The sequence below is a fragment of the Talpa occidentalis genome, unplaced genomic scaffold (assembly GCF_014898055.3).
Source record: "Talpa occidentalis isolate TD23 unplaced genomic scaffold, MPIMG_talOcc4v2.1 talOcc4.3, whole genome shotgun sequence".
NCBI lineage: Eukaryota > Metazoa > Chordata > Mammalia > Eulipotyphla > Talpidae > Talpa > Talpa occidentalis.
Genome location: NW_023603184.1, coordinates 29733939 through 29758647, shown reverse-complemented (window position 1 = coordinate 29758647; position 24709 = coordinate 29733939). Strand labels below are relative to the sequence as shown.

Genomic DNA, 24709 nt, shown 5'->3' with positions numbered 1-24709 from the left:
TTCTGCTATAACTGTACTATAACTGAAGTACTATGAATGCACTTGTGCAATTGTTTGACGTACAAGCTGGACTGGATATTTTTTGTAATAAAACATTGTTTTTACTTGAAAGAACAAATGACACACAAATTACGTTATTCAGACTTGAGGATGTGACATACCATTTCTCAAAAATGAAGGAAGCCTGTCACTTCAAGGAAAATAACAGACAGGATCTGTTGCCAATGATGAAATTTTCACTTCAATCAAAACTTTGAATTTTGGAAAACTTGCATCCATTGCTGTGAGTTTGACAGTTTTCCAATATTGAATACTTTTCTGATGAGATTGGTGGTATTAATGTATATGAAATGTCTCAATACTAGAATCATCTGCATAATTCAGTAAGCCTATATTCTAAATGATGTATGTATGTTGTTATAAAATGATTCATTTGTAAAAGATTCATTTGAGTTGCAAGATAAAGCAGTGCAGCTCACTGACATGGATTCATATTTTATAGTTATCCTTTAGGAAGGTATTATTTGTAGAGTTTTGGTATACTATTAAATATGAAAACATTATTAAAGTATCTTCCCTTCTCCAATCATATTTCTCCATATACTTAAACAAACAAAAAAATTCCACAACAGGTTGAATGCAGAGGCAAATATAAGAATCCAGATGTCTTCCATTGAGCCAGACATTAAATATATTTGCTAAACTGTAAAACAGTGATGCTCTTTTCACTAAATTTCTTTTGTTTTGGACAATCTAATTATCTTCAAAAATATGTCTAAATGTGAGTTTATTATTTTTATTTCATTATGTTATTTTGAAAAATTAGTAATATTTTTAGGTTTATGCTTTAATTTTTGATGTGACAGATATCAAGCAACACAACACATATGAACAAAAGTATGCTGGCATTCTCCATAATTTTTAGGTGCAAAAAAAGGGACTTGAAATTTAAAGGCCTGAGAATTGCTGCTCTGAGATCCTTGTGGAGAAAGTGTTATTTTGAGTGAGTAATTAATAAGGAGAGGGGACTTGGCATTTATCAGTTTGTGCTGTGGTCTGGAAGCATTGGGGCTTAATGGCAAAATCATTATTAAGACAAAATCATCCCTGAAGTGGAAAAAAGAAAGTCATCTATCATGTAAGACTGGTAGAAATCACTTTTGAAGACAAGTTTCAAGGTCCTGGTTAGACCCTCTTTCTGCCTCTCCATGTGGCCCCAGTGCTCCAAGAGTACAAATCTACCCTTTTCCTCCAAGGAACATCTGGCCCCACTCCCCGCTTTGTGTTGGCCATCTGGGCCAGATATGGGCTGGAAATCTGCCTCCCAGGTCATGGTGAATGCTACTCAGAGTCCAACAGTCATTATGCAGTACTCAGTAAGGAACCAGGAACCTCCAGGTGTGCAAAATCAAAAAAGAGCATGCCGTGGCTTTTGTCTCTGTCTGGTGGGGAGGAGAGACTCCAGAAGAAATAATACTGCAAATGGTGATAAATGCTCTTCTGTACACCATGACCAAATTTTTCCAAGCAAAGATTAAGGATGCAAGCTGACATCTTGGGGGATCTGGAACACGTCTGTTACATTTATTAAGAAACTCCCAACAATTCCACAGAAATTCTGAAAAGAGTTATACTTGATTTGGCCCAAAGGCCCAAAAACAATAGTCTGTACCTTTCCCCCCTCCGAATTCTGGGAAATAACAGAGTCAGAGTAGAAAAGAACAAGAAGCTTCTTAGTAATGAGTCATGGGCCCCTAACATTTTATTTCCTCTGGGTTAGTGGATGGGAGCAACTACAGGAAAATTTTTTTCCAAATTTATTCCAAGTGGTTGGGCCTCCCCACCCCCCACCACTCACACACATAGGCAGAGTCCAAGTTTGCTCACGCAGGTCTCTCCACACCAGCTGAGGCAGATCAAGCTGAATCCCAGAGTCAGAAGAATGAACCAGAAAGAGGCTTCTAAGCAAGCCAGCCTTGATTACATGTGGGTAAAATTAAACAATTAGGCTCTTGATCTGCCAGGAAATGCTGGCGGCCCCTCTGGGTGGGCTGTTAGGGAACCATGGAGGTTCTGGTCTGGACTGGGTCTTCGTAAGTCCCAACCATGCATTCTTTATTCCTTCTTCCTTTGGACTTGACCCACATCCCTCTTCATCTTTCTCGTAACCCCACTGTTTGTTCCCAGCTGTGGCAACTCCAAAGTGAAGTGAACGAGAACAAAACAATGAACAGAAAAAGTAAGCTTAGTGCCACACACGACATCTTGCCACCCACAGCAAAGAGAATGGGAAACGCAGGGTCCAAAAGGCAACCTGAACAAAAGGCAGGACCAGGACTCTGACCACCCCCTTTTCGGATCTTGGATCCTCTACTTACATTTGGCAGTGAGCAAATCATGCTACCTCTCTGATCTGCAGTGAGTTCATCCCCAATCCCAGTTTATTTTGAAGGTTCAATGACAGAACATGTAAAAATGCCTTTCACATAGTAAGTCCACTATTCAAGGTTATGATTTTCACATCCTTTGTGTAATTATTTGATTAGTGTCCGTCTCCCCACTGATCTCTGAGTTGCATGAGAACATGAGCTGTGTCTTTTTTGTTGTGGTTGTTTGTTCTTATCTCTCCAGATTTAAGCATAGTACCTGGCACATGTAAATATTTATGGAGACAACCATATGATAAAAGGAAATTTAGGATCTGCTGATGCTTGTGTGTTGATATTGGCTATCTGGATATGGTGTCAGGGACTCTAAGGCGGGATTTGCCCAGCAGGCCATGGTTTGCTGACACAACGCCAGTGGTCCTGGATGGCTAAGGATGCTGAATATTTCCTGACCTTGGTCTGTACAGTCAAGAACAGGCCTCTTTTGCCAACTGTTTCCAGCACAAGAAGGCCTGCTGTATCACATTTCAGAAGGACTGAGGTTTCCAAAAGTCTGACGCAAAGATAAGCACCACAACCTTAAGCACAGTTTTTAAAATCACAGATCACTTAGAACGATGCCATGCAAAGAACTAACTGCATACACTATTATATCTGCCTGCCCTGATGAACTCACAGATTTGGAATATCAGGTTCATGAATCAATTAAAAAGAGCAAGTACCCCACAACCAGGCAGAACTCTGCAAGGTGCTTTCCCCCAACCCATAAAGTAGCTACTTTACTCACGGGGATAATCCTTTGGATGTGTCTTCTCAGACCAGTTCCCATAAAATGTGAGTCTGTATTTGGCAGTTCCACAGGCACAGCAGTCTAAGATGGGTTTGTCAGTAACACCATCAAATGTGGAATCTGAAATGATCATAAAAATCAACAGGTTAGGGAGCTTATTTATAAGGCAGCACCATCTTGGTTCCATCCTGTCCCTTATGCCCTGGAAAAGAAGATGAGGTACAGACTTCATTGATTGATAACACCGAGAACCAGGTTATTACTAGGGCTATACAGGTTTTGGATTCCTGTAAGTATAATAACTGAATTTGAAAAAGGAATCCAGAACTTTTGCTCTTTTAACATGAGGAGACCTATGAGACCAGTAAGGCAGAATATTTGAGGTAGGGGTGATCTTGGGATATTATTGTTAAATTTTACTTGATTGTCTTTTTTGGGTCCAGTCTTCTTTCCTACTCCTCCCGCAACAAGAATTCTCCACTAAATGTGTGTTTTCTTTAAGAATGATTCTCTGGGGCCAAATTGTCAGGACAAGAAGGAGTGGCTTTGAATGGAAGCAGAGAGAACAAGTAGAGAGACATAAAGGACCACTGGAAAAATAAAAAGCCATGCATATGTAGTCACACCACGTCTTATCAAGCTTTTAGAAACCTTACTGGGAGGAGCAGAGGTCTGGGAATAATGTTCATAAGTTCAGGTTTACTTTTGAGTATAGAAGCAGCCAGGAAAAACTCAACAAGATTCCCGCATTGCCCCCATTTTTAGCTGTGAATAGCTGATAAGTGGGGAAAGAGAGATTACATGAATAAATTCAGTATTTCTGAGTGTCAAGCCTACATCCCTAACTGTGCATTGTTGCTTTTAGTCTGTTCAGCTTCCTGCAAGATGAAAACAATGACTACAGATGCAACTTGCTTCAACTGCTTTTTCCTTGGTTCCCTGGCAATATCAACACAAATGCCTATTTTTTTCAAGTTGGACATTTATTCTTTTTGCAAACACTGGGTACAGTCAGAAGCACAGGAGGGTGAGAGAATTCACCAGAGGCAGAGTGGGGAGCAGAGCAGGCAGAAGGACCGAAGTACACTGCTGAGGGGAGCAGCGGGTGGCAGGAGAGCAGCGGGTGGCATGCGTGCCATGTGGGACCCTCCTCTGGTGGCCAGGTTGCAGCCGGGGATCGAACCGGTGCTGGGGAGGCTGCGGGCAGCTTCGCAACCCAGCGCTCAACCGCTGTGCCACCGGGGAGGCCCCTGGACATTTATTCTTAAAATTATACAAAGAACAGCAACAAAGAGTATACAATTTTTTTTTTGAGTGTCAGGAAGAGCATTTTACAAGTCTCCTATAGAACACTGGGTTCATTTAATTTGAATACGTGATACCTGGGATAGGTGGAAGCAGTGAATTCTGGGATTCAAGAGAAAGACAAAGGTATGGGATACTGGATTAATAGCTACAGTGTATAGAGTTCTTGTATGTGCTGATCCCTTAATTAATTCCATTTTAAAGATCAGTCAACTGAGGCCGATTAGGTAACCAGCTCAAGGCCACAGCTATAAGTGATGCAGACAGACCTGGAGCTCAGGTCTTTTTTAGTCCAGAGTCCACACTCTTAATGTCTGTCCTATATCACTCCAGGGATACCTTCTGTTGGGTAAGTCTGCATAAACCCCAATGAGACAACTTTTTTTGAGAGTTTCTCTTTTTGCTTTTTTAGATGAAGAATGGTGCATTTAAAAAATCACCTCCCTATATAGGTGCAAAATTTCTGAACAGCCACAAAGAGGAGGTGTGAAACCACCCAAAATAGAAATCATTGTTTGGTTACTTTTTGTACATTTGGAAGAAGCCAAATCTTTGTGTTTAGAAGAGGTTCCCCACAGCCTCAGGGGGACAAAGTCCAGATGTGCGTCCTGTGTGAGTCATCTGAGTTAAGGGAAAAACCCTGTTGAATATATTTCAGGAAAGGTAACATATGTTAGTAACTCCTAAAGAATTTTTCTTTTTACATTTCTGTGATGATCAACTATATTGTAAAAAAAACTAAATTAGTTTTGAAAAAGGAATTCAGAGCTAAGAGATACATGCTGGGGTTTCCATTGTAACTATCAGGCACTGTTAAATGAAGCAGCAATAATCTCTCAAAGAACCAAAATAGGGCAAATTGGTAGCTTTATCTATCAAAGAGCTTTTGGATGGTGAATTTAAAGATTAAAGTTATATCTTCAGGAGCCTCCCTGGAGGCGCAAGGGGTTAAGATGCAATCTATGAAGCTATCCACAGGCACTGCAGCATGAGTTAGATCTCTGGGCAGGGAGCTACGCACAAGGCACAGCAGACCTCTCCTGTCTCACCCGCTGCTCCCCTCAGCAGTGTATTTCATTCAGTCTGCCTGTTCTGTTCCCCACTGTGTCTCTGGTGAATTCTCTCACCCCCACTCCACTGGCCTGTACCCCAGTTCTTGTATGCATAAATAAATAAATCTTTTTAAAAAATAAAGTTATATCTTCAGGAGTTCAACGGAATGTGCTAGTAATAAACCTATTGGAATGCCAAAGGAATTTCCATTTACAAAATAAATTTGTAACTTTGAAAATAAAAACAGACATACTTTTTCCCTGTTGAAGCTATTAATTAACTCATAGGGGGAAAAAAGGACAACTACACAGATAAATTGAGGAAATGCTTATAGAAACAAATCCAGTTTTCAAAAGGCAATAAAAACAAGTGTGATTTACCCCTCTTCCAAACACAGAGGGCCTTCCCAATAGAGGCGACTTCAGGCCAAGCAGCATCTTCTGAGCTACTCTCTCCCCATTACTCTTAACCCATTAGCTTCCTTTCCAACTTTTGTCCTTTATTCTTCATTCTGTTTCCCTTTTTCTTCAGTGTCTTATCCCCTCTTCACCCACATTTTCCTTTCTTCCCAATTTTCCCCTTCATTTGTCCTTTTCTCTCTCTCTCTCTCTCCCTTAATTATTTGTGACGGGTATTAAAGTGAATGTGTGTGTGCTAATATTTATTATAGGTAACCTATTTGAATATTTTATGCTTCTCTGTTTTTAATTGTAAGTAACTTAATGTTTCATGATTTTTAAAAAATTAATGAATTCTATTGCTTTTTATCTGTGTAGTTGTCCTTTCCCCCACCATGAGTTAATAGCTTCAACTGGGAAAAAATTAATAGATATTAGTTTCTGTCTCCCCTCCTTCATAGGTTTATTTATTTATTTATTTATTTTTTATAGAGGCATGTTTATTTATTTATTTATTTATTTATTTATTTATTTATTTATTTATTTTGTTTTGTTTACACATGCACTGGGTACAGCCAGAAGCACGGGAGGGTGAGAGAATTCACCAGAGCCAGAGCGGGGAGCAGAGCAGGCAGAATGCCTACACTGCTGAGGGGAGCAGCGGGCGGCAGGAGAGGTCTGCGCGCCATGTGGGACCCTCCTCTGGTGGCCGGGGAGCAGCCGGGGATCGAACCAGCGCCGTAGAGGCCGCGGACAGGTTCGCAACCCAGCGCTCAACCGCTGCGCCACCGGGGAGGCCCTCCTTCATAGGTTTAATTGACTCACCAAGGAAACAAAGAATGTAAAGATCTTCATGAAAAAACTAGAGATAATTCAGTGGGCATACATATTTAAGGAAAATTCCTTTGCTCTCTGCAGATGTTTTAAAGACTTCCTTAACATGATCTGCTTTGCTAGTTAATGGATATTCTCATGGTTCTGCTCTCTCCAGGGATCATCTACAATTATACCTAATGATCCTACAGCCCAGGTCCTGCTGAGCCTCTTTTTTGGTCCACAACAATGCTATTGAAAAGTGGTCTTTTTATACAGATGTGTGCTTAGTCATTTTGATAGGATTTCTGCCTCAGAAGTGATAACCAACAGAGATTTGACATGCCATTTTATTGAGACTAAATCTGCAGCATTTTAACATATTCGTAGCTTAAATACAACTCCCACAACATTGGGACTGAGGCTTTGGAAAAGACACTAGTTAATGATTGCTGTCAGTAAGTGGGAGTGTCAGTGATGTGTCTCCTAAGAACCCTGAAATCTGAGAAGCAAGGCTGTTCCTTTGACAGCCAAGCGAATAAAACCACATTGCCTTGTCTGTGATTAGCCATTGGTGGGTGTAGACCCAGAGGTGGCCTGTCCATGTGTGATCCAGAACACCCACCACTCTTTCTCAGGGAACCTCAACATCATATCATGGAGGCAGGGAGAGAATGGGACTGTCCTTGAGGAACCAAGAGACTTAACATTTGAGATGATCCTTGTTTGAGAATAGCTGTGACTTTGAGGACAATTAAATACAGAACAAGAAAGTCCCCCAAACCAAGTGTGCTGGGCCACCAGGAAGCTGACTAGGATTCTGGCCCACGGGTTCCTACTTTCTGACACTTAAGGCAGGACTGACCCTGAAGCAGGGCATCCTACTCTCTCCCCTTTTGCTCTTTTCACACTTTCCGAGCAATCTCCACATAGGACCTGGTCTCTCCACTAACCCATCTTTCGGAAGACCTATGCTGTATTATACTTTGATCTGCCAAAGACAACAATGCAAGTTACTGAATTGAGAGATAGTCCCTTTGACAGAAAGGCAATGGTTAAGGGCACTGGCATTTAATTCCAAACCCTGCCCTCTACTGCTAGTTTGAAGATGTTGAGTGGGGTATTTCAACTTTCCATGCCTCAGGCCTCTCATCTACAAAATAGGAATGATATATAGTCTTCACCATATAGAGTTGTTGTGTAAATTACATGAGCAAGGCATATGAAATGCTTAGAATAGTGCTTGGCATGCAGCTAAATACATACATGCATACATAATTTTTAAAAAAAGGGCTGTCATTATTTTCCCAGAAGACTTTGTAGTTTATCTTAGTAGTTTATAATTTGATAGAATTGGAGAGGATTACTTCTTTTCAAAATACTAATTGCTTTAAATGCAAATAAAAATTCTACAAAAATGCATAGAAATTAGATAAGGGTGTATAATTATACATTTCCTATTCTTATTCTCTAATGACTTCTAAGTACATTCAAATGCTTAAGGTTTTAATTTTTTATGGCAGATTGATAAACAAGCTTTAACTATAGATATAAGGTTTAAATATAGATAATAATAGCTAACACACACATAAAAACACATACGTATGCTATAAACACATCATATATAATGTGCCAGGGAAGCAGGGTACTAGTTTACATATATGAAGTCACCTGGGTAGGAAGAACTAAAGCAGGATTGATCCCAGGCTGGATCTGAATCCCAGCCTCTGCCCCAACCTCCCCTGCCAACTTGGCCTCCCTGAGTTTTGTTAGAATGCCTTCAACCCCAGGAGGTGGTGTTGATAAGCTTGCCAATCTCAGAAACAGCTCCTTGAATGTAGTGAAATCACTAAGTCAATGACCTCTTGACATTCCCATCTCCTGCTGGTCTTCCCTGGAGAAAATCCCCCGATATTGCCTGGGTGTCACATAAGTTCCTGCTGGTGATTACTCCAGAGAACCATTACAAAGTCCTTAAAGGCACACCATTGTGCTCTCCTTAATTAGTCCTACGAATTATTCCAAGGAACCTCTTCAGAATAATCACTGTTTTACAAAAATAAGATGATGCCAATATAAGGTACATCATCTCCTACCCAGGGAATCAAGCTGAGTAACTAAGGATTAAGGCAGATCTAATTATCCACAACACACAGCCAGATTAAAAATCAGAGCCACACAGGAATCCAGAAAGCTCAATCATCTTGATTCCAACAGCTGGATACTTTGATAAAAAGGAACACTTACTACTTACCTAGCCCTTCCCCACCTGCAGTTCTTACCTTGTTCACAAAGTTTCTTGGTCAGAGAGCCCTCATCTTGAAAATAAATGATGCGTTTCTGTACGATGCTGGCCCTGTGGGAAAAGCAGACACATGGGCAGTGTTGAGTGAGGTGGGCAGGTTTGGAGGACAGTCAGATCCTTGCTTGGCTACCTGCAGCTGTGCCACTTTGGGTGAGTCACCTCAATCCTTCAGTGTCTCAACTCTTTTATTGAAAAATTGGCTTAGTAATAATCCTATCTTGTGGAATTGCTGTGAGGACAAAATAAGAAAATATATGTCAAGACCTCTTTTGTCTAGCAGCACATAGCTAAAAGCCATTTAATAAATGAGTACTAATTATTGTGTTGCTGCTGGTGCAAATATCTGGTAAGGTAAGAAGGTGAACTAAGCATTTTCAATAACTTCTCAATGGCTCATTTTACTCTAGTTTTGTATCAAACCATTGAGGCCATTTATAGATCAACCAAATTCAAATGAGAGAAGCATGTCAAATCCTCTTTCTGAAGGGGAAAAAGGAATTTAAAAATATATTTTGATATGTTCTGAAAATGTCATTCTATATCTTTCCTGAAAGTCTAGACGGAACTGTCTCCTACATTCTGAACAAAGACGACTTCAGCTGTTATCTCTCTCTCTTAAACATGTCAAATGCAGGATCTTAGGATTTGGAAAGAATATTTTGAGGTTGAAAAATGACTTATGTTGGGCCAGCACATATTTTCTTTTTAATCTAGGACGGCACAGACAGGCCACTTCTCTCCCTTAACCCAGGCTGCAGCTGATTTTCAGCAGGCCCTACAGGTGTTGAATCCAGAAACCCGGTATTCCAGTAATAAGAACGTCTACAATACCTAAAATTGAGATGGTGCCAATGGATCTTGGGCCACTTCTATTGATTTTCTTCAGCAATGCTATTCAATCAAAGGTAATTTTCACTTTGATTTGCTCTATTTAATAGATAGAGGAAGGAATCCTTTGACTCCAGTATAGCTGACCACTGGGAACAAGTGATAGGGTAGCAGGAGCTGCCCTGGGCCACATGACCTCGGCTCAGAAGGAGTCCACGTGTGCTGGGATCTGCAGAGGATGAGGCAGTTTTCTCGATGGTCTGGGCCTAGGCCAAAATAACTTTCCAAAGAAACGTCTGCTCTACACCCAGTCTTGCACAAAAGAAAAAATTCAGGCCGGCCTACAGATGTCTTTTACAGTCTTTCCCCATCCAAGAGAGACAAGATGTTGAAATAAATGAATGAAATATGTTTCCTGTCTACACAAAGTGACTTTGATCATTCATTCATTCTGTTGACCATCAAGCAGAAAGTTTCCTCAGGCCAAAGAGAATGCTCTTGAGAACACTCACTCTCACCCTAAAGCCAAACAACAAAGCCTTTTTTAGTCAGAAAATCCCACCATCTACCACAATGCTTCCAGAATGTTCTCCACTGAGGAAAGCCTCAGGGTCAAGAAATGCCTCAGGAACCCCGTGGAGAGAAAAGAGAAGACCAAGTGGGAGGAATCCAAGGTCCCACATTTTTGCTTCACCCAAAGGCTCCATCCTCATTTTAACCAAAGCAGCCTCTTCCCTGATTTGTCTTCCCATTAGAATCTTTTCAGTAGTTGTTGGTGGCCTGCCTAGTGGTCAGACACTGGCCAGGACACTGTCATGAATGAGACAGGTGGGGCCAATTTCCATTCTCAGAAATGGAAATTCACCCCCATTCTCTAGTGGGGTGGGGAAAACTAAACCTTCAGCTGATCATTTAACACAACCATGACTAACCCTCAACGGAGTAGGCCAAGGGGCGTGAGGGCGGATGACACAGAGGAGTTCCGGCCAAGTCAGGAAAGGCTCCCTTCACAAAAGATGGCCGAACTTAGATTTGAAAGAAAACGAGGTAACGAGGCAAGTGGGAGCAAAAGCAAGGGAGAGGACATCCTTTGAAAAATCTGGAGGTGGGAGGGTCATGGACTCTTTGGAGATCCTGGGAATGGGAAGCCAGAGATGGGGTTTGCGATTAGCTGGGGAGATTAGCCCCCAGAGATGGCTAATGAGTTTGAGGAAATAGCTTTGAAGAATGTGTCTTGAGGAGTGAGTGGATGAGATATGCTCTTCTGAGAGAGTACTTGGGCTCTAGAGTAAAAACAGTTTTGGATGTGGCTGTGGGATATAGTTTTCCTATGCAAATCCAATTTTGTTTTAATATAATACATGCTTACCATGGTATTCAATTTTTCTCACAAAATTTCTCCAAATATCCCCCTGGGCTTCACTTGTTTCAGACTTTGAGAAGTGTATGTCCCTTGTCTAAACATCTCTCCACTCCACCAGCCCCCTTGCCTGAACCACTTCCTCTCCCAGAATCTCCCAGCAATCACCTGCCTTATCTCATATCTGTTAACAAGTACTCTGAATTTTCTTTGTCTTGCTGTGAATAGAACAATGACAATGAATTATACCTATGGTTTAAAGACAGGATCATGCTTAGCCTATTTAAATCACTCCACAAATTTTTCAAAATAAGATTGTAAAAATTTGGGGAACCAGAGCTATATCCTAAATCTGTCTTCACGATCTCATGCCTCTTGGCCGCTGTCCACAGGATTCCTCTTTCCTTCCTTGTCACTCCTCAGCACACACACCACACCATACAACACCCCCCCCACACACACAGCATACCCCACACACACTATACCCCACACCCCCACATTCCACCCCCGACATACCATACCATATCCCACCTCACACACACTGTACCTCACATCCCTGCACAACACACACACCACATACTCCCCACCACATCCTATAACATACACACACACAACACACTATACACACTATACCCCACATTCCACATGCCACACACACATACCCCATATACCATACCATACACTACCACACACACACTACACTTCACTCCACACACATTCCACACACCAAAATTACACAGCACTACACACATACCACATCACAGCCCACAACACACACACACTTTATGACCCCAACCCCCACACCACACACATACACACATACTATACCACACATACTTCATACACCACACAAACACACACAGGGCATGATGGTGGTATGTCCAGAGCGGGAGGAAGACATGGGGACTTGGGGAGACATTGGGGTGGGAAGTGAGGGTGTGGGGGCACCGGGCAGAAGTGAGAGTGTCCAGAACAGTTGATGCCACTCAGAGAAAGTGTGTGGAGCCAGAGGGCGCTGAACTCAGAACTCTGAGGACACCAACACTGGCCTTCACAGACAGGCAGATATGCTAGCAGAGACCGCGGTTTTGGCCCCGTTGGTTGCAGAAGATGTTTCTTTTTATTCCTCATTTGGCCAACTCCTGAGAGAGTTTTATATTCTGAGAAAATGCATTTCACTTTAAGTCTGTTCCTATCAAAAGCATAAAACCAGCTGAGACTTATAAATCATATTATAGTTCAGAAAAATAATAGCTTTACAAGATGAGAAAGCTGTTAGTAAGAATTCCCTTAGCATTTCAAAATGACAAATTTCTCCCATTCTGTGTTGCAATTTGGCAGTTCTGTTGCATAGCATTTATATACTGATATACTGAATGCTCTCTTATCATGAGAGACCGTGTTAAGGAAATCTAAATTAAATTTCTCAGTTTGTTAGCTTCTCAAACTTTGGAATATTGAGGTTCTAAATAACTTACTAATCATTTCAAAAGTTTTCTTTTGAATGTAAAGGGGATCATTTTTAGAAATGCTGGATTTCTTAGATGCTTGACCCTTTTCTGTCTAAGGGCTTATTCATTAGCTGTTTTTTTCCTTGGGAAATTTGCCTATTGGAGGAGCCTAAAAAAGGGACAAGGAGACCTCAGAAATGAAAAGTATCAAGCCATGACATGACTTAAAGCTGCACATGATCCTTTGAGATTGGGTCACTGCTATAAAGAAAATCATACAAGGTCCTTACTACCTGCATATTATACAAAGTAAACAGCCTGTGGGGTAGCCACCATCATCGTGTTGTTAAATCACTAGCCCCCAACAAAGTGCTGGCACTTGAAAGTGCTTCATAAACAGAAGCTATCACTATGGTGGATGTCAGGTCTGTCTCCTTGGCGTGTCGGGGAGGAGGGAGGCAACTTGGTCAGCTGCTGCAGGTGAATGGTCAAAATAAACTTTGGCTTGCGGTCTCCAGACTATTTTTGCCCACCTTCTCAGTTCTAATAAAACTCCTATTACTGAACATTTCTTGGAATACTTTACAAAATGTCTATGATCTCAAGGAAGTTTTCGATAGCAGTGACCAGGTTTATAACCAGCAGCATCTACTTCCTTCTCCTAATAAAAAAGGACAATTCTGTGGCAAGATCCAAGAATAAAATACTAACATCATAGGGATGGTAATAGCATCAGGAACTGAGGCTATTTACTTTACTTTATTTCACAAGGAGGTCAAGTGCTCACCTGGACATGGTCTCACTTTGATCAGCAAATATTTACAGAGACAGGGTACATCCTGTGACGTAGGCTCCCAGGAATCATTTATAGTTTTACGTGGATCTCAGGAAATGGAGCTCGGTCCAGGAGTTAACAGCATCCTGGCAGCCCAAGAGAAGTTGCCGATGGGAGAAGAAAAGTGAAAGCTTATCTGCAGAGCTCCATCTACAACACACACAAGAACTCCATGGCTTCCCAACAATAGGTCACACTCTCAGTCTGGGGTCACAAAACTTAGATTCAGAGACTGGGAGAGCTGTCAACCATTACTGTGAAAAGCAATCCTCGTAGTTGCCTTGAGATTACTTTTGCTTAGTTATCACTCATTCACAAAACATTTACTGAGCATTATTTTGTGTTGGAAACTTTGTGAAGAGCTGAACATTCAAAAATGAATAAGAGATGGTGCTTTCCAGTAAGGAGCTCCTTATCCAGTGGGGAAAAAGAAACAGAGAAAAAAGAAACAGAAAATCAATGTAGAGCAGTATAATGGCGGGGTGGGGAGAGGCTGAATAGCAATGACTAACTTGGCCTTGGCAAAGCTCCAGATACAATGATGGAGACACTGAAGGTCTGAATTGGAAGAGAGACCGTGGAAATGGAGAACATAAGAGACACATCAAAGTTTTGCTTTCCAGATAAATGAATGACCCATCCTTACTTGTCCCATTTTTTCAACTTTGATGACAAACATCGTGTCATCAAATCGTGAAACCAGGCAACCATATTGTAGTTAAAAGGAAAAGACCAGGAAAAGGCACAGAGACATTGGCCCTGGCATCACTGAACTGCTGAAGCAGTGCTAGCGGTCACCAACTTCTGGTCCTCTTGTTATATGAGAACAATAAACCATATTTGTGAACTTATCTTTTGTCAAGCTTAAAAGAATGCTACTCTCAAAAGCATGCCTCACTGGTGGACAGTAGTATGAAAAAAATATTGTGGTAGAAGGAGTGCAAATCAGAAGGTAAGGCAGAGCAGGTCTGCGAACACTTTAGTTTTTCTAAGATTTATTTATCTATGCATACAAGAACTGAGGTGCAGGCCAGAGGTGTTGGGGGTGGTGAGAGGATTCACCAGAGACAGAGTGGGGAGCAGATTAGGTGTATTGACTGAAATACACTGCTGAGAGGAGCAGCAGGCGAGACAGGAGAGGTCTGCTGTGCCATGTGGGTCTCTCCCTGGCTGGGGATCGAACTTGTGCTGCAGTGGCTGCCGATAGCTTCATAGTGTTGAGACTTTTAACCCCTTGTGCCACCAGAGAGGTCCCTCTGCTAACCCTTTATACCAAGCCAAGAGATTGCCCTGGGGAACCACTGAAGAACTTTCTGAGCATGGGGGTCAGGATGCTTTGCTCAGAAGAGTCTTAGAACAGGATTCCAGGATTTCCAGGATGAGGCTTCAAAGGGGGTCTCGATCTAGTGGCTTTGCTGCCCTTTGCTGGGACTTTCCATAGGATGCAGGGCACAAGTACCTGTTTACAGTGACTAGGAAGAGGGCAAGCAGAACTGCGCATCCACTTGGGGTTGAAGAAAGATGTGGCTGTAAAGGGAAGGGGTGTGTGTGAGAGTTTGACAGGGAAACACAGGCAAAGGGAATATTTGCTCTTTCTCTGGAAGAGGCTTTCATAAGCCTATAAGCCATGGTGAGAAACAGTGGAAATCCTTAGGGGTACCAGCTAGATCTGGCTGGAAATTTGTCATCTGTTGAAAAAATCTTAAAGAAACTAACAGACAAAATAAATAGACTGCAGGATGGAGTCCTAGTGCTGGAGCCCCGACAGGTAGGCAATTGCAGGTAACGATCAGGACCACATTCTCCTTTCTTGTAATTGTTTTAAACCAACCTATCAATTTTTTCCCCAGTATCATTCAACCCTGAATGGGTTCCTCCCTCTGGCTTAAATTACCCATGGCATTTCTTAACCTTGCAAAGAGATACATGTCTAATCCTTGAGACCTGGGTGAAAACAATATTTCACAATATACTTTTAGGTCAAAATATCTTCTTCTCTTAAAAATACAGAAACAATGAGTTTGATGTTCCTAAAAGATCACGTTTTTTTTTTTTTTTTCCAGTCAGTGTTGGCACATTATTCAGCATTTGGCAAATGATCGTAGATACCTGGAGTCTTGCTAGTCAGGGGACAACTGAGAAGTCCGCCTTTTCTCTGATAAAGTTGAACCCAGGATTGTTAGGTCTCATATGGTTAAGCTGCTGGTCAGGTGCTCAGAGCCTGCCTCTATTCTCCCCGCCTGCTCCCCCACCACCTGCCCCCCAACACACACACACACACACACAAACACACAACATCACATCTACAAGCCCCACCAGTGGGAGCCCCTCTAGCCCCAGGACTGTGCTTTGTTCATCATTGCATGCCTGGTGCTAGCAGAGGATCTGGCCAAGGCTGATCGAACCCGGGGTCCTTCATCTGGGGTCTGCAGACAGGATGATGACATTTTGTATGATGTACACACGTGCATATTTCTGCTCCTCAAAGGGGTTCCTGACCTTGAGAAGCTTAAGAATAGCTATTAAGTCTGAAATGAATGATAGTAGATATGTGAAATGGCAGCACCGTCATTCCATTTAATAAAATCTCTAAATAAGATATAGGCTTCCAGGAGCCCACTCCCCACCCCCAAAGATAAAGGTTACATTTTTATTCCAAGCACCCAAGCCTTCAACTGCTTTCTCTCCAGGCTATGCTCTGATCAGACGTGGAACCTGTCTCAACTGGTAAATAAGAAATGGAAAGCAAAGCCTGGCTCCTGGGGGGCTCCCCTGTTCCTTGCAGAGCCCTTGGTGCACCGTGCCAGGTGTGGGTGGAATCACATCATTGCCCCAGCCTCTCTTTAGAGAGGAGAGCACCGCCACAGCACAAGCTCCCTCCCAGCTGGTTCACTGTCATTACTCTCTGCAGTGGGCCCCACTCTGCATGGGGTCCCCCCTTCTATAAACTCCTATAAGCCAGGTCTGGCAACCTCATCCTTTCGGGTGTAAGAAAACAATCCAGGCTGCGGCACAAGGTTCTTAAGCACAAGCCACCTGCCACTCTTTCCCTTTCTGGGGAAGCCTCCCTGATGTCGTCTAGATTTTCTGGTGCAGAACAGGAGCTTCGTGTACAGACCTGTGTGCCAGGAGTGGCTCTCTTCCTTAGGCTAGGTTGGGAGGGTGTGGGGCGGTGGTTATGGTTCTTAGCTAGGGATTCATGGTCCCTGAATGGGTTTCAGAGAATTCCTAAACTGAAAAAACTAAAATTGTCAGCGAGTACATTGATTTGGGGAGAGATTCTGCAAGAACCATTGCTCTAAATTAGGAATCATGATTTTATGTTAGTTAGAATCCACTGAGTCCTCTCCCCCTTCTACCTCAGGGAGGACATGCCTGGAAAATTTAACAAAGGATCCCCTATACTACAACTGCAATCCCCTCATAGGTTAAGACTGCAACCTCCTCCCCTTGTAAAGCTGTCCAAACTACCACAGTCCACCAGGGGACTAATGGTCACCTCTAGCACATTATCACTTCCTTGAATAGCAGTGACACCATAGTCCTAATTACCCCATCTCCTATCTCTGCCTCAATTTCCCGACCCTAGTACAGGGTCTGGCACATCATAGGTCCTCTCTAGACAAATGGTTCCTATCTTAGTTATAGATAATAAGTTATAGATAATATAGTTCAAGTTCTTGTCTAAATGTCCACAGTCCTGAACACCAGCCCAAGCTGCCTTCCAGGTCTGACCCTCCCCTCCACAGCCCCTGTGCTCATCCCAGTGTCTCGGACTCAGCCCTGTCTCTTTACTGGGTAAAGAATTTGTGTCCTGGGTCTTTGCTGGCTGCTGCCCGTGCTACTCAATAAACCAGGAGTGCACTTCTGCCTCTTCTCTGCCTAATTACACCCACACAACCTTTGCCATCTCACTGACAGACCGTGGACGGCAGGAGTGACCTCCTCTGAGTTTCTAGAATGCTATGTTCTTTGGTGAATGCACCTTCCTTTGGTGTTTGGGTATCGGGTCCTCCTGATGTTTGCTTGCACTTCAGTATTTTCTCTTACTACTTAACTGATTGTATGTTTACATTTTATACTTTCGACTAAATTCTGAGCTTTTCCAGGAAAAGGGACTTGTGGACCCTGTGACCCCTCTAAGCACTTAGCATAGTGCCTTTCATGCAGGAGGCACTGAGGTCAGTGATCTGATATGTCTTCATATCCGGACTTCACTGGTAGTTCAACTCTTTTAGAGTCAACAGCATTGAGTGTCTACCACATGCCCATGATTGAGCAAGAAGCTTAAAATCTTCTCTATTGGGAGTGCCACACAGCGTGCTGGGTGACCAGCAGACAGTGGCCAATCTGAGTCCTGGAACATTTTCCACTGCACAAAAGCCTGTTAAGTCTGCTTTGCTTTGTTCAAGCCAGGCAGTTTGGCTGATGGCAACCACTGTTTTCAAAAGAAACCATTCGGATTGAATTCAAAATCTCTTCACAATGTTGGGAATCAGCAGGAGGTGGTGTGTCTGCCAGGAGGAGGTTAAACAGAGGCCAGAGTTTTCTTTATGGGAAAGATAGTTGCTGATTGCATGATGCATTCCATTTCACTCATCCTTGAGTTGGTTCTTCAAAAAAAAAAGACACCCATTGGCTTTATATTTTTGACTCACTCCAGATTTGCCCCAGGTTTCCTTTTTTCAACATCTGTACCCTCTTGTAGCATCTGACCTCATCCTTATGTCATATGAGCTCATCAGAGGTGAGCGCCATGATCGTGCTGAACCCCGCAGAGTCCTGGAGCAACAACACGAGAACACATGTAACCACAAACTCTGGGCATGGTTTGCCCTGTTTTCTAGTCTTATAGAAAATACTTTCAGAGATAAGAGAGGGAAGAAAGGATGGGAGAGAGAAAAGAAAAGAAAGAAGGCCAAGAGCTCTAATTTTCCTAATAAAAAATGTGGAAAAGAAATGAGTAGGACTTCATTTTTAATGCATAGTAGAGTGCTAGTGTCAGATCTTTTTAAAAATATGGTAAATTAAAAACGTTTCACTAATTCTTAAGATGGGGAACTTGGGAATGATTCTGGAACCTTTCAATGCATGTTAAGCAAGGTACTGCAGTCTTTTTTTTCTTCAAGCAGGCAAGGGATAAAGACCCAACAAATGCATAAAAATATCTATCCTAAAGGAGACAGTGTAACTACATTTACATGTTACATGTCTCAGAGAGATAAGGAAGCTGAACTTCAGAGCAAGTGTCCCTGGGAAATGCTTAGAGTCTACAGAAAAGTAGGGATGGGTAGAAGTCAGAGTGGAGCCAGAGAGGAGCCAGAGGGAGGCTTCACTTCTCATTTCCATCAGGGAGCAAGAGTAAACCAGATGGAGGCCACCTCCACCTGCAGGGGGCAGCACTACATCTACTACGTCCTTGCAGTGGACCCTCACAGTTTGCTGGATTCAAACATCAAACTTTCCCAGGGTCTGTGCCCTGGCCATTGCTTCCTTTTGTGTTTTCAAAGGGATACATTAGATTGGGATATACATTTCTCTGGCTTTCTGGATGACTCCATGCCAAGGGTTTCTAATACAAAGATACATTCCAAGAAAGCAAACCAGCAGAATCCTTCTCCCAGCAGGGTATTTGATAATATTTTTGTATGGCACTTTGTATACTGTATTTAACCCCTCTCTGTCCAAATGCATCAATCTGCATGTTTCTTTGGGTTTAGTTGGTCTTGAAAATCTATCACTTAACTTCCAGCTGATTTGGAGTCTTCTCTGTTCAGGCTTCCCTGAAGCTATAACCAGGAATCCTCGTGTCCAGAGATCTAATATCACAGACTGGCCCATTTGCGATGCTAATGTCCTAAATGTCAGCAGAAAAATCTAATAGATTCTGGCCACCCCAAATTGGTAACCTCCTTAAGAAAACCATACCAGTTCTTTGACCCATAAATTGTTATGACTTGTGCAACATGTTTTGCTGAAACCAATTAAGTGCAACTGGTTTGACAGGGGATCAATAAGAGAACCAAATGCAACCATAGATGGATTGGACATAAGGGATACTGACTACTTCTGGGTTGCTTTCCTGCTAACTCTGCCCAGTATTGTGTGCACATATTGAATGATGCAAACTGGCCTTGAATTCTGTCTTGTGTGGGGGGTGGAGGTCAGGCAATTTAAGAGAAGATGGGTCACTGACATAGGCCTACGCCCAAAGCAATGGACCGTTGTTCAGATCCTTTTTCTGCCCCTCTCTGGAGCCTGTGGCATAATCCCATTCTGGAGGCTATGGCTGATGTGGTGATGGGACTTGCTACACCATCTCATACACCCCATGTATTTGTATAATATCTTCCGGAAGGAAGGTCAACTATGCATGAGGAATACCACATGTCAGCCCCCAGTTTTCAACATTTCCATTTGAATGGATCCTATTGGGTGCCTTTGGTGGTTGTTGTCAGGGTTCATCAACATAAAAATGAAGTTGTTTTGATTTGTTACTAGCTCTCTGCTATCAGAAAACTGTTATTAGGAAAATCACATTAATTAGCAACAGCTGAAGGGAGGACGGGCTATTTTGGAGCTGCAGCTGCAAGTCTCTTTGCAATCTGACTGTTGCCTAAATTTTAACAATTAACAGAATAAATAGTCTCTGAGTGTATTTAATCACATTAATTTTGTTTTCCTCTATATTACTGTTTGGGAGTGGTAGTTAATCTACATTAAATACTCTGATACCATCAGCACGCTTGAAAGCATAACTTCAGCTATTCCATTGCTCCATGATTTACTGAAAGTGAGATATTGTTTAACTTAATGCTGATTTTTTAACTTTATGAAGAAAAATGAAGACGCAGTTAAAATTTGCCCCAAAGGTTGGCCTATTAATCTAGATTTTTTAAATGAAAAATCTTATTTTGCAGTCATGATGGCTAACTAAATTGGACGATGGATGGACAGATAGATGGAAGGAGGGGTAAGCAGAACAATAGATACCTAGGACTGACAGACACATATATATGTAAAGACTGGAACTTAAATCTTCTAAATGATCATTACTTTTCTTTATAATTACTATGAAATCAGCATGATAAAGAAATAGGATAATAGAAAGAACTTTTAATTAGGCAGGTCAGTTTTGATCCTGGATCTACCTTTTTAGGAGGTGAAGTACAGCCCCGAGTATCACTTTTTCTGCCCTAATTGAAGTTAGTATCTACTTGACAGACTTTGTGAGCACAAATGAACTATGCCAGTATGGAAAGCGCCTAGGAAGAAAAATATTGTTTTCCTTCCTTCCTTCTATTTTAAACTCCACGTCGCTATTTAATTTACCATGTATTTATGCTTTTTCTACCCAACTAGAGTTATTTAAACCCTTATGAGGTGGGGACTCTCTCCTACTTATCTCTGTATCTACCCAGAGTAGCTGGGGCCCATTGCATGTTAGCCCCAGTTCACAAGTGTTAGCACACATCTCTTGACTTTATCCTCAGCATGTAAAACAATAGTAACTAACATACTATGTATTGAGTGCTTACCATATACTGGGAAGTTTATAGCAAGTATTTTATGTACTTCAAAGATTCTCAGCCCTGGCTAATCTTTAGAATCATTTGGGGGCAGTTTTAAAAAGGTCTGACACCTTGATTCCATCCCAGGCCTAGGAGATCAGCATGTTCAGAGGTGGGACCAGAAAACAGGCCATTTTAAAAAGCTGCTGGGGTGACTGTAATGGGCAGCGAGGGCCCAGAACCACTGACAAAGCTTATCTTGCTTAAATCTCCCACCTATGAAGTAGATACTATTATTATCTCCTTTTACAGATGGAAAAAAAAATGGAGGTGCAAGGAGACCAAGTATCTTGCTTAGGTTTATAGTGCTCCTAAGAAGTCGAGCCAGGATTAGGAACCCAATAAGACTGTTCCACAGTCCATAGCTTTCTCCACTGCACTCTCCTCACCTCCATGAGACAAGGAAATCTCAAACTAAAATTATGGGGCACAGAGTATATGTAGGTATCCCCAGTGTTACACAGTGATTCTGATCATCATAAAAGAAAACTGCAAAAGCACAGCAAGTCTTTGCTATTTTAAAAGTGCAGACCGGGTTTTTATCTTGACTTTTACACTCAGGGTCTGTGTGATCTAGTGCAAATCCCATTATCTTGCTGATCCTTAATTTCCTGTGATGATTATGATGTCAAGCCGTCTTGCAAGAGTATTGGGAAGGTACTCTCTAGACATTACACTGCTTAAAAAATATAAAGGACCAATTCCCATGCCTGAGCTCATACTCTCCATGCTATAAGGGGGAAACAGGCTTAGATGAGTACAGCTAAGAAACCTGGAAGTTTCTCACCCCAGAGACCATCTGCAAGGGCAGACAGTCTAATGCAACCTGTATAATCAGTCAATAACCGAGAAAAATGTGATAAATGGTAGACTCTGTAGGGATTTCCAGAGAGGTGTAGAAAGGGGGAATCTTTCTGTCTGTGAAGGAATAATGGAATAATTAGGCTTTTCTATAAAAACTGTTGTAGAGATGGCCCTGGCAGTGGCTGCTGAGGAGAGCTTGCTCTTCTTCCCTCCCACACGTCCTCTCCTCCCCCCAGCCTGTAACTCTCTGTCACTTCCTGGCTTTGTTCCAGGGGCTAAAGTGAAAATGGAAATGCAGCCTTGTTCTAAAGGGAGCTTGGTATTTCAGGTTCTCAGAGATGAATATTCATGTGCCAGTCCCTCAGCCTTGTTCCCTCTTCCCACCCTCATACCTAGCATATTCTGGCACACAGTAGGTGCTCATTAAGTGTTTTTCAAATGAGTAATTGAGTCCTATAAGATAGTGTGGGGAAAGGCAGTGGGTGATGAAAATATACTGATATTCCTTTCCCTTGAAGTCAAATGCCTAAGGCACCACATACCAGGGCACTTTCCACCTTTCCCTTGTTCACAGTTTTTATCCTAAACAGTTCCTCTTAGCCCAAATTCCTGCCCCATTTTTCCCCTGGTGATAGTCTTTCCAACTAATGTCACTTGTGCCCTCAGCTTTCTTCTTTGATTTGATGCTTTGTTGCCCCTCTACACTGTGAGCTGCTCTGACTCTGCAGCTCTCCAGAGCAAAACATCACCACATCCATCCCAGTCTCCAGGCTCACCTGACTGCAGGGCAAGTCTTACAAGACTGCTGGTTGTGCAGGAATGGAAAGGCACTGAGTGTGTTGAGAGGGGAGATGACTTGATGAGTAAGATGCACTGACTGACTGCAATACAGTCTCTCCCCAATTCATTCCTGTGGTTAGAGAACTATCGAAGCCCACAAGCCCCGGTTAGAAAGATAAACAATTCTCATGAGAACTCAGCCTCATTAAAGATTTACTCATATACAGGGGCAGATCAAAAATTTGGACTGTGGAGTTATTATCTGGGGCTTAAATCCCAGATAATAACAATTTATAATGCTGGGCAAGTTGTATCCCAGTTTCCTCTCTGTAAAATGAGAGAATAATATATTCATTATTGAGTGTTGGCATTTAATTTAGCTATTATTATTACTGTTATTTAAAGATTAGACAGATTCAATGCAATCCTTATCAAAAAACCCCAATGGCATTCTACACTGAAATAAACAAAATGATAAAATTTAGTTGAAACTACAAAATACCCCAAATAGCCAAAACAATTCTGAGAAAAAGAGAACAAAAATGAGAGTATCACATTGCCTGATTTCAAACTATACCACAAAGTAATAGTAATTAAAACAGCATGGTATTGGAATAAAAGCACACATACATATTGATGGAACTGAATTGAAGATCTAGAAATAAACTCACATATATATGAACAACTAACTTATGATAAAGGAGCTAACAACATAATATGGAGACAAGAAAGTCTCTTCAATAAATGGTATAAAGAAAATTGGACAGTCACATGCAGAAGAATAAAACTAGACTACTATCTAATACTTCATGTAAAAATACTTCAAAATGGACTGTAAAGACTTAAATATAAGATCTGAAACCATAAAATACATAGGAGAAAACATAGGTGATAAGCTCTTCAATACCAACCTTAGTGATTTCTTTGTGGCTACATCTCAAGTGGCAGGGGAAACAAAAGCTAAAGTAAATAAATGGGACTACATCAAACTAAAAAGCTACACAGCAAAAGAAACAATAGGGCCTCCCCTGGTGGCGTAGCAGTTGAGTGCTGGGCTGCGAAGCTGCCCGCAGCCTCTGTAGCGCTGGTTCGATTCCCCAGCCACCGGGCGAGGGTCCCACATGGCGCAGCAGACCTCTCCTCTCTCACCCGCTGCTCCCCTCAGCAGTTTACTTTGTTAGTCTGCCTGCTCTGCTCCCCACTCTGGTTCTGGTGAATTCTCATACCCTCCCGTGATTTTGACTGTACCCAGTGCTTCTATAAATAAATAAATAAATAAATTTAAAAAGAAAAAAAAAGAAACAATAGACAGTGCTCAAAAGAAGACATATAGATGTCCAAAAGGAACCTGAACAGATGTGTTCACAATGAGAAATCACCTCATATCTGTAAGAATGACTATTTTTGGGCCTCCCTGGTGGCGCAGCGGTTGAGTGCTGGGTTGCGAAGCTGCCCGCAGCCTCTGCAGCGCTGGTTCAATCCCCGGCAGTGAGTAGAGGGTCCCACATGGCACGCAGACCTCTCCTGCCGCCCACTGCTCCCCTCAGCAGTGTACTTCAGTCCTTCTGCCTGCTCTGCTCCCTGCTCTGGCTCTGGTGAATTCTCTCACCCTCCCACGCTTCTGACTGTACCCAGTGCTTGTATAAATAAATAAATAAATCTTTTTTAAAAAAAGTTAAAAAAAAAATGACTATTATCAAAAAAAATACACAAATACTGGTGAGAATGTAGAGAAAAAGGAACGCTCATATGCTATTGGTGGGAATGTAAGTTGCTGCAGAAATTACAGTAAACAGTATAGATTTCTCAGAAAATTGAAATTAGTAATATTATATGATCTAGTTATTCCACTTCTGGGTATTTAGCTGAAGAATGCAAAAACACTAATTTGAAGAAATAATATACCTCCATGTTCATCACAGCATTGCTAACAATAGCCAAGAGTTGGAAACAACCTACATGCCCGTCAACAAATGAGTGTATAAAGAAGATGTTACACACACACACACACACACACACACACACACAC

The 24709-nt window shown here is 42.0% G+C and overlaps 1 protein-coding gene across 1 annotated transcript in view; it reads right to left on the bottom strand.

The window, feature by feature from the left end:
- The window catches only part of SPON1 (spondin 1), a 242174-nt gene that overhangs the window by 137419 nt on the left and 80046 nt on the right, over positions 1-24709 (bottom strand). Inside the window, exons 4-5 of the mRNA XM_054699388.1 lie at positions 9029-9102; positions 3175-3297 (exon numbers count right to left, since the gene is read on the bottom strand). Of these exons, the coding sequence (XP_054555363.1) occupies positions 3175-3297; positions 9029-9102 (197 nt within the window). The remainder of the gene's footprint in view (positions 1-3174; positions 3298-9028; positions 9103-24709) is intronic.